The 10,000-nt window shown below is 52.0% G+C and overlaps 1 protein-coding gene and 1 long non-coding RNA gene across 4 annotated transcripts in view; one reads left to right on the forward strand and one right to left on the reverse strand.

Moving 5' to 3' along the window:
• Nucleotides 1–1,113, forward strand: part of LOC143316773 (uncharacterized) — a 1,434-nt gene extending 321 nt beyond the window's left edge. Inside the window, exons 2-3 of the long non-coding RNA XR_013076609.1 lie at nucleotides 482–646; nucleotides 1,013–1,113. This is a non-coding gene — a long non-coding RNA (uncharacterized LOC143316773). The remainder of the gene's footprint in view (nucleotides 1–481; nucleotides 647–1,012) is intronic.
• The window catches only part of LOC143316772 (kinesin-like protein KIF1C), a 25,605-nt gene continuing 16,579 nt past the window's right edge, over nucleotides 975–10,000 (reverse strand). For 2 of the 3 annotated variants that reach the window (XM_076724425.1, XM_076724424.1), the window contains exons 18-28: nucleotides 9,444–9,523; nucleotides 9,233–9,327; nucleotides 8,412–8,495; nucleotides 8,110–8,290; nucleotides 7,862–7,934; nucleotides 7,620–7,718; nucleotides 6,870–7,031; nucleotides 6,277–6,573; nucleotides 5,476–5,565; nucleotides 5,154–5,394; nucleotides 975–5,078 (exon numbers count right to left, since the gene is read on the reverse strand). In XM_076724425.1, coding sequence (XP_076580540.1) covers nucleotides 4,270–5,078; nucleotides 5,154–5,394; nucleotides 5,476–5,565; nucleotides 6,277–6,573; nucleotides 6,870–7,031; nucleotides 7,620–7,718; nucleotides 7,862–7,934; nucleotides 8,110–8,290; nucleotides 8,412–8,495; nucleotides 9,233–9,327; nucleotides 9,444–9,523 — 2,211 coding nt within the window. In that variant the 3' untranslated portion in view covers nucleotides 975–4,269. The remainder of the gene's footprint in view (nucleotides 5,079–5,153; nucleotides 5,395–5,475; nucleotides 5,566–6,276; nucleotides 6,574–6,869; nucleotides 7,032–7,619; nucleotides 7,719–7,861; nucleotides 7,935–8,109; nucleotides 8,291–8,411; nucleotides 8,496–9,232; nucleotides 9,328–9,443; nucleotides 9,524–10,000) is intronic. The other variant, XR_013076608.1, reaches the window with a different exon arrangement.

Consider the following 10,000-nt stretch of genomic DNA (forward strand, 5'->3'; position numbering starts at 1 on the left):
TCACTGTTTGAATTCAAGTCCTTGATTTTTTGGTCTGTTGGTTGTACTTCCTGCTGCTGTTGGTTGTACTTCCTGCTGCTGTTGGTCGTACTTCCTGCTGCTGTTGGTTGTACTTCGTGTTGCTGTTGGTTGTACTTCCTGCTGCTGTTGGTCGTACTTCCTGTTGCTGTTGGTTGTACTTCCTGCTGCTGTTGGTTGTACTTCCTGCTGCTGTTGGTCGTACTTCCTGCTGCTGTTGGTTGTACTTCGTGTTGCTGTTGGTTGTACTTCCTGTTGCTGTTGGTCGTACTTCCTGCTGCTGTTGGTCGTACTTCCTGTTGCTGTTGGTTGTACTTCCTGCTGCTGTTGGTTGTACTTCCTGCTGCTGTTGGTTGTACTTCCTGCTGCTGTTGGTTGTACTTCCTGTTGGGCTTCACAGGTGAAGTTGAGGATCGTTGTTATTGTTCAGGTCTGTTTGGTTCATGATTTCTTTCTTGTTCAGGAAAAGCTGTGAACGGCGACGTGCAGGACTTCATAAACTCTCGGTCGGTCGTTTTGCGTACTGACTGCTGCATGGCGGGACGTCAGACCGGGCGCCTCAGGAGGAGGACTGGGAGAGTGCCGGAGCAGAGCAAAGCCAGAACCAGGTCCTCCAATCAGTTTACAGGTGAGCTCAGTTTGTTCTGGACTTTACAGAATCAAACCAGATCCTTCAGCCTACTGGGTAAACGTGTACTCAGATTACTTTTTGTTGTAACTTGTTAGTTTTGCGATCAGGATATCTGTCAGTTACGTGAACGACGTACGCAGGCTGCACGCCGTCGGGACAATATGAGCAACGACGAATCACAAAGCGGTTTCAATGCGTCGTTTGCTCGGCTCGACGCTGTAAAACGGCTGTGTTTGTATCGTGTGGTCATGCTGTCAAGGTGAACGTGACGCTTCCACCGTAGCGCTCAGACCTTTGTGGAGGAAACAGTAAAGCAGGTGAGTCGTGTTTCTTACTGACAGTTTATTGCCATCATGTCTGCAGGTAGAGCCTGAGATTGGTTCCTGATACAACAAAAACAACAGACACAAGTCAACAGACACACACACAGAGGAGGGGCTCGGAGCCAATAGGAGGAGGGCTAGACCATGATGTCATCCTGTCTGCGTTCCAGAGTCCTGAAGTGACATTGTGCTGTGATGTCACAGATTCTGAGGTTGTGATTGGAGCAGAGGTATAGGGAATGGGCGTGGTCAGTCAGTGAGGGTTCTAAAATGTTCTGGAATTCTCGTCATCGTCGTCGTCGTCCTCCTCCTCCTCCTCCTCCTCCTCCTCCAGAACAACAAAACTAACCCGACGATGAGAAGAAAAACAATAAAATCAGCTTTATAAAGTAAAACAAACTGTAGATTATGATTCTAAGTTAACCCAGAAACACACACACACACACACACACACACACACACACACACACACACACACTCAGACGGTTGCATGAGGGCGAAGAAGCTCCTTTAGCAGCATCCAAAAGAAACCAATATTAATGACACTTAGACCTTTAGAATAATTACATGAATGGCAGCGATGACGACGTGATGACATCACAAAGCAAAGGCGGAACACGTAGGCGAGGTTAAAATATTCAGGACAAGCAGCAAATGAATACACAAAGAAAGAAAACTGCCAATCAGAAGCCAAGGCTGGACGTAAAACAAGTTTTAAGAGAAAAAACAAACAAAGGAAACATCGTTTCCCATCAAGCCCGGCGGTGGCAGCAGGTCATCAAGATTGTCCCGTGATTGGTCGATTCCAGAGACAGCAGAGCAAAACACGGCAGAAATAACTCTGCTGATGTCATACTTCTCTGGCCAATCACTACCAATTTATGTGTTTTTGTCATCATCGTCACAGCGACTCCCTCCCGCTGTGCGTCGGAAGGAGCGCTCCCATTGGCTGGTTCTGACCTTTTGCGAAAAAGGTCTTAAAGTCACGGAGCACAAAGACGCTCCACTCGTCATCTCCCACAATGCCTTGCTGTGCGTTGGCGGGGTTTAGGCCGTGCCGCTAACTCCCGGCTCTGCCCGACAGGAAACGTGTCATCGTTCAGGGCAGACAAAACGGCGAGGCCGCGCCCAACCACACGAAAGCTGATGCTGCGTTCACTTTGACGCGGGGATGGGAAAAGTGTGGCAACTTCCTACATCTCAGAGGTGCAGTGAACACAGCAACAAAAAAAAAACTCTCCACGTGACTTCATGCGTGGGCTGCGTTCAAAGGTCATCAGACGTTCTGCCGTTCGGTGAGTCTCCAGCAGACAGAACGTCCACCAGACGTCTGTCTCTGCAGTCTGGACCCGAACGATTCAACAGTCACTAACTAACACTGATCATTAAAAATGTCATTATGTTGAAAAGTGACACTGAATGCAACGTCAAAAGGCCACAGTTTCCTGCTTCCCGACGTCTCAGGAAGGCAGCAGCTTACTCGCCGTCCCTTCTCGTCACAGCCGACGTGAACGGAAGAAAAACTAAAATTGTCAGATCCTTTCAAATCAGAACATGTCGTAGTGTCTGTCGCTACTTCACTCGCACAGCTTATTGATCTCTCATTTCTCTTCTTTGTCTCGTTTTCCCTCCTCTCTCATCCCCCACCTCCGTCTCATACTACACTTCCCAGAGTTCTTTGCAGACACAGCCCTACATATACCGTAATCCATCGTGTCCCACGTTTCCTACAGCTCCCATGTCGGTTAAATCAGTCAAAACTCCTCCATCTCCCATGAGGCATCACTTCAGGTGTCACTTACTACATTTCCCACATTTGCCAGAGACAGTGAAGTGAGCACGCTTCATGTGTCGAACCCGTTTGAAAACACAGATTCGTCTTCATAAAAACATCGAGACAAAATAAGTCTGGATACACTTCAAATATACACACAACGCTTTAAAAAGATTCAGCTCCTCCTCCTCCTCCTGCTCCTCCTCCTCCTGCTCCTCCTCTCAAACAATGATCGTCAGTCTGTCTGTCTGTACAGCAGTGTGTCTGTCAGCTCCTGTAGGAGGCGCCACAGAGCAGCTTTCTTTGGTTCGTAGCACTCAGCGATGCAGCGTTCAGGTCACACGGGAGAGACGGTAACTACGAGCTTCAGGCTCGAGGCGAACGTTCCCGACAGTCTCGGCCGGTTCACGTTTTCACCACATTCAGTACTCAGCGAACAGAAGTGGACCGCGCGTTACTGTTCTTCTTCTACTGGCCAATGAGAAGAAGGAAATGTCAGAAGTGACATGTTTGAGGTCATTCAAAGGGTACTTTTATCCTGCGCTGTGTATCTAGCGCTGTAATCGACGTCTAGTTCAACTGTTTACTGTTTACTGTAAGGTAAAGGAGGAAGGTAAGGAAGGTAACTGTCGTCCTGTCAGTCGTCCTCTCAGTGTGCGCCTTCATATTTGTCTTCGGCTACATGGACGCTGATCTTAGTGTCAAACTGGTTCACCTGAGTTCAGTGTGTTAAACACTTCGCACAAACTGTCATTCCCGTAAGACATGAATGCTGCTCTGGTTTGGCTAGGCTAGGCTAGGCTAACACTTTCACCTGTGCAAAACTTGCCTGTGAAGCACTTCACCACATAACACATACTAGCCTGAAAAGCTAAATAGCCACTCATTGCTCCCTGCTCAGGCTGTCTGACTAGCCAAAGCTAACACTCAGGCTGAACCAGGCTGGTTAGCCTCCTGGGCTAACGGCGGCTAAAACAGAGGAGCTAAAACTCAAATCCATTTAAGTACAAACACCCATCCCGCCCAAAAAAACCACGCGGCATACTTCATCTTAAGTAAAAAAACAGCTTCAATAGGAGACCTGCTAACAGTAACTAGCTCCAGGAGCTAACACTTCAGCTTCAAGGCACCTCGTTATAAACTACTGATCAAGACCACAATATCAGCAATCAAGGTCAGCGATCAATAAAATCAATAAAACTAAATCATAATGCAATAAACTTTCATCCTGACAGCCGGACAAACTGCAAAAAATAAAAAACACACCACAGAATCCACTTTTCAACGGTGTCGCCATGGAAACAGATAACCCATGCTAATGTTAAGGCTAGGAACAAGCCCCACACACACACACACACACACACACACACACACACACAGACAGCAGGACTGAAGATGCAGGATGTGTGTGATGTTAGCTGACAGACACACACGCGCACACACACGCGCACACAGCCTCCTCTGTACAGCACCAGAACTGCCCTGTGTCCTGCAGCCAATCAGAGACCTCCCGGGGTCAGAGGTCAGATGGGGGTCTCCTTGTTGTTTTTGAGGTCCGGTGCGCTGAACTGTCGTCTCATTCTGGGCGGGGTGGTGAAGCCCCACCCACCAGGGGGCGGCCCCGCCCCCAGCAGCATGTCAGCAGGAGGGGGCGGGACCCCAGAGCGCGGCAGGCTGTGGTAGTTGGGGTGAGGTCCTGGCTGGAATGGTGCATTGTGGGGGTTGTAGTAGGGATGGTGATGGTACTGATGATGCTGGTGCTGATTAAAATGGAAGCCTCCGTCTCTGTCCCTCCCTCCTCCTCTCCCCCCGCCTCTCTCCCCTCCTGGCCCGGGCGACACCCCCCTCCTCTGTCTCGGTCGCCCCTGGTGACCCCCACCGCCATGATGCTGGTCGTAGTTACCGTTGCCGTGGGCGGAGCTGTCCAGAGAGTTGCGGCGGTAGCGCCGCTGGTGGTTTTGGTTGCCCTGGTGGTGGTAGTAGGACCCGCCCTGGTTACGTTGTTGCCAGGCGCGATGAGGGCTGGGGGTGCGCATGCGGGGGGGTGGAGGCTGGAAAGGGAGGGGCAAGAGAGCAGGAGACTGACTCTGAGGAGGAGGTGAGGGAGAAACTTTACCCTCCACTACACCTCCTCCTCCTCCCTCCTCCCGCTGCTCTCCTCCATCTCCTCCTCCCTCCCCCAGACCCAGAGCCTGCAGGGCGGCGCTGGCCGGTCCCCATGACAGCCGGTGGGCGGGGTTACTCTTGAAGGGGAACTTGAGCTTGCACTCCTGGGGAGGGATGAAGCGGCCGGTCCCAGGGAGGTGAACGGGGACAACGGGGGAGTTGTGACCTGCAGGCGGGGGGAGACACCCTGTGAGCACTTCCTGCTTCGGACCCAGCACCTCGTTTCTCGTCAAACACTCACCCTGGTTTTGGGTTTGTCCTCGCAGCTTCTTGGTGATGTTCTGCTGCTGCAGGTTCAGGATCCGCTGCTGCTCCTGTTTCAGCCAGCGGAGGCGTCCTCTCCTGAACGCCGGGTCCTCGTCCATCAGTCGCTTCACTCTGTGATCTGACTGGAAGGGGCTGTCCCCGTCCCCGCCCCCATCACCGTCCCGGTCCCCGTCTCTCTGTGGTGACTCGCCCTCCTCGCCGTTCACATCATCGTCCTGCAAAAGAGGAAATCAGAGAGGATTCAGAGCTGTTACTGATGATCAGTGGACGGGCCAGGACACGATGTGCGAACGTACCTGAACAGGTATGACGCTCTCCATCTTGATCATTCTGTCTCTCAGAGCTTTGATCTCCTCGTCCTTCATGTTGTTCTGCAGCTTCACCTCCTGCAAGAGTCGCGGACGTTTGTTTTAAGACGATTGTCTGTCCAACAGTTTGATGAAACGTGTTCACGCAGGCATCAGCCTCAGCTGTTTACTGCTGTTTACTAAATCTCAGCATGCTAACATGCTAAAGTCAAACGGCGAGCATGGTGAACATTACAGCTGCTAAACATCAGCATGTTAGCGTCGTCTCAGTGCAACCTCACAGAGCTGCCAGCTTGGCTGTAGACTCTGGGTGGGACGTAAACTTTACGTTTCTAAGACCTCACGCTGCAGACGGACGTTCAGAGGTTACGTCGACCTCACGCTGCAGACGGACGTTCAGAGGTTACGTCGACCTCACGCTGCAGACGGACGGTCAGAGGTTACGTCGACCTCACGCTGCATTCGGACGTTCAGAGGTTGCGTCGACCTCACGCTGCATTCGGACGTTCAGAGGTTGCGTCGACCTCACGCTGCAGACGGACGTTCAGAGGTTGCGTCGACCTCACGCTGCAGACGGACGTTCAGAGGTTGCGTCGACCTCACGCTGCAGTTCATCTGCTCTGCATGAAGTGCAGCTGAATGAAATCTGCTGCAGTCTGATTTGAAACATGTCGCGTATGTCTGGAAAGCACAGCAGTGTTTCATGCTGCTGAGCGGTGACTGCTACAGAGAAAACTCTTTGACCTCTGACCTCTGACTGTGTGACAGCAGAATGTCCCTTGAACTCACCTCTAAGATATCAGTCAGTTTATCGATGTGAGCCTTCAGGTCATACATGTTTTTTTTCTCTCCTCCCTCCACTGTCTCTCCTCCTCCTGCTCCTCCTGCACCTCCTCCTCCCTCCTCTGTGGGGGGGCTCCTCTCCTCTCCGATGCCCACGGTGTCGCAGACGTCCTGGGCGACGGCCCTCCAGCTCTCCCGCTCGTTGGAGTCTTTCTTGGCGTACATGCGGCAGAGTTCCTTCATCTTGACGATGGACAGCGCTTCGATCTCCTGACGGGAGTGACGGAAGTCTCCCAGAGCCACCTGAGGGGGGCGCCACACACAGCACAACACGCTCAACACTGACCACACCAACACTGCTGGTTCTGTGACTGGGTTTACTGGGAAAATCATGTCACATCTTCTACAAAATAATCTGACATCTGAGGGAAGAAGGAAGGAAAAAGCTGAAGCGAACAGTTTGAGCGAGTCCATCTTTGCTCAACGTCTGCCTCAGAGTTTCACAAAATGTTAAACTATTCCTTTAAATCTGGGCCCACAAGGCTTTGACTGTGTGTGTGTGTGTGTGTGTGTGCGCGCGTGTGTGCGTGCGCACTGACCTCATAGCAGATCTCTTTGACGGCCTGCATGCGGAGGTCTTCCATGGTGACCCGTTTGGGGTCTTTGCTGATCCTCCTCCTCTGAGGGATCTGATAAACTCTGAGAGGCTCCCTCCTCTTCCCACTGCTGGGAAGACCACAGCGCTTCACTATGGACTGCACCTGGAGACAGGTGAGACAGAGACAGACAGGAAACATCCAGAAATCTGCTTTGAATCAACAGAAAAAAGATGGTCCTTATAAGACAGAACTTCCCTGAGAATCACACTGAGCCATATTTACACTGCTAACAGGAGCAGCTAACAGGTGCGGATAACAGGAGCGGCTAACAGGAGAGGCTAACAGGAGCTGCTAACAGGAGCTGCTAACAGGAGCATCTAACAGGAGCGGCTAACAGGAGCAGATAACAGGAGCGGCTAACAGGAGCATCTAACAGGAGCGGCTAACAGGAGCGGCTAACAGGAGAGGCTAACAGGAGCTGCTAACAGGAGCATCTAACAGGAGCGGCTAACAGTTCAGCTGACTGTGACACTTTGACTACATGTGAACAAATCTAGATAATAAAAAAAGGCTAAAGTTTGTAGCTCACAGCTAATTCACTGACTCATTACACTTCCTGTTTACATCCCTCAGAGGGGCACTGGGGGGTGCAGTTATCCAGATTTTGTCTGAGGGGGGCTAACAGTATCAGACTGAGAAACCCCTGATCTGGACAGACATACAGACAGACGGACAGACAGGTGTGCGCACCTTGTTGGCAGGTAGTTTCTCTCTCAGGGAGGAGATCAGCCTCCAGCTCTCCTCACAGGAACGTTTGTCTGAGTCGTCACCGCTGTCACTGTCTGCATACTGAGCGCACACACGCATACACACACACACGCATACACACACACACGCACACACACATGCACACACACACGCACACACACACACACCGATTATTGATTAGAAACGAACCGTTAGCTTCGGCAGAGCTGCTGACAGAAACCCACCAGTCTGTGTTGCTCCAGCAGCAGATCGGCCTCCTCCTTCTCTTTACGGTACTGAATCTCCATGTCCTGCAGTCTGTAACACACAGGACCAACCAATCAACCAACAGCGACATCTGTCCACCAATCGGTGAGTCAGACACACATCAACCAGGAAACAGCACGTAATGTCGTGTCTTCTCCTGGTTCGACAGTGAAAGGTCAGCAGCCCCAGTCACGCCGTCTTTCACACTGGGTGAACTGGTCTCTACCTCTTCTCCATCTCCAGTTTGATGTCGATGCCCTGCTTCTCCAGCAGCTCCCTCTGGGCGTAGTTCCAGTCCTCCGGCTCCCCCTGCTGTTCGGCCGTGGCGCTGCGCTCTCTCTCCAGCCTCGCCTGCTCCGGGTGGTTGAACCGGAACACGTGGTTCTTCCCCATCACGATGCGGTTACCTATCAACGCCCACCCAGGAAGTAAGAAAGTAAGTCAGGTTGTGTTTGCGATGCGTTTCTGGCAGCACGGTAACCAACAAAAAACACATTCAACCAATCAGAAAGGGCGGAGCGGCGGCACCTTGTTTGAGGACGACGGCGTCGGTGATCTGCTTCCCGTTTACGTATGTCTCTGCTCCGACTAACGGCTCCAGAGTCACCACCACTGCACACACAGGAAACACACCTGCTTCAAGTCTGAACGCTCAGGACGACACACAACACACACACACACAGGTGAGAGGGCGGGGGGGCGGGCGGGGGGACGGCACCATGGAAACACTGACTGTTAAAACAATACCTGACAGATTCCCTGGCAGCTTTGACAGAGAGAGAGAGACAGAGAGAGAGTCACTCACTGAACACACACACACACACAGTCACTCACTGAACACACACACACACACACACACACACACAGTCACTCACTGAACACACACACACACACACACACACACACAGTCACTCACTGAACACACACACACACACACACACACAGTCACTCACTGAACACACACACACACACACACACACACAGTCACTCACTGAACACAGACACACACACACACACACACACACACACACACACCACCAGAGGGCGATCTAACATGCAGACTGACAGGGAGATGACAGCTGCAGGACGGACACAGGTCCCGGCTGTGGTCCTGGTCCTGGTCCTGTGTCACCCTGACAGGAATCAGATGATTGGTTCAAATAAAACACAGAAGAAGTGAAGCCAGAAGCAGACAGGTGTCAGCACGGCTCGACGGACCAAACAGAACGTTTGCTGACTTGATGAGGACGATCAGTACTTCCTGAAGTCTTCCAGTGGAGCTCTGTGTTGTATATCAGAGAATGAGACAGACAGACGGACGGACGGACGGACAGACGGAGGTGTCTCACCTTCTCCCTGGTCGTTGGTCTCACTGACAAACACACAGTGAATCTCTTTTATGAAGTGACCGGACAGCTTGATGTCCACATCCTGCTGTCCAACCCTGAGACAGACAGAGACCATGTTAGTTTACAGGTGGAGTCCACCGTCAGTCCTGGACAATCAACGTCACGGACGCCGCGACGCGTCACGTTCACGGAGCCAACAGTGAGCCCTGACCTGGTGAAGCCCTCCTTGATGTAGTAGATGAGACACTCGGACATCAGTGGGTCTTCGTTCAGGTTGACCAGGTGAGGCGTCTGCAACACATTTCAAAGGCTTTATTATAATCTGCCCGTCGTAAGCCTGAGATCTGACCCCGGATCAGTTTATGAGAGACAGCGAATCAGCTGGCGTTTGTACGGAGGACATGTGATCTAATCGCTGTGGAGTCTTTATAAAGCTTCCACGTGTTAATTAGATGCACAGGACCCAGCGAGGATGCACCTGAACGCACCGCACCAATGACAGCGCCGGCTGCAGCCTGACTGGGCGGAGCTTCGTCCCACACTGGGTAGAAACAGGCCGTGCAGGAACAGAATCTGGACTCGTCTTCTGTCCGCAGAGCCCACTTTGACAGTTTGGTCTGATTTTCGTGAGCCTGGTGCGTCGCGTCACACAAACTCATTTGCATTACGTGGAGGACGAGTCGTGATTATGCTAACTGATTCCGCGACAGGGGACGTGGGCTTGTCCGTCCCAGCCGGACCTCTCGCTCGATCCGGTGTGTCTGCACC

Source organism: Chaetodon auriga, chromosome 24 (genome assembly GCF_051107435.1).
Source record: "Chaetodon auriga isolate fChaAug3 chromosome 24, fChaAug3.hap1, whole genome shotgun sequence".
Classification (NCBI taxonomy): domain Eukaryota; kingdom Metazoa; phylum Chordata; class Actinopteri; order Chaetodontiformes; family Chaetodontidae; genus Chaetodon; species Chaetodon auriga.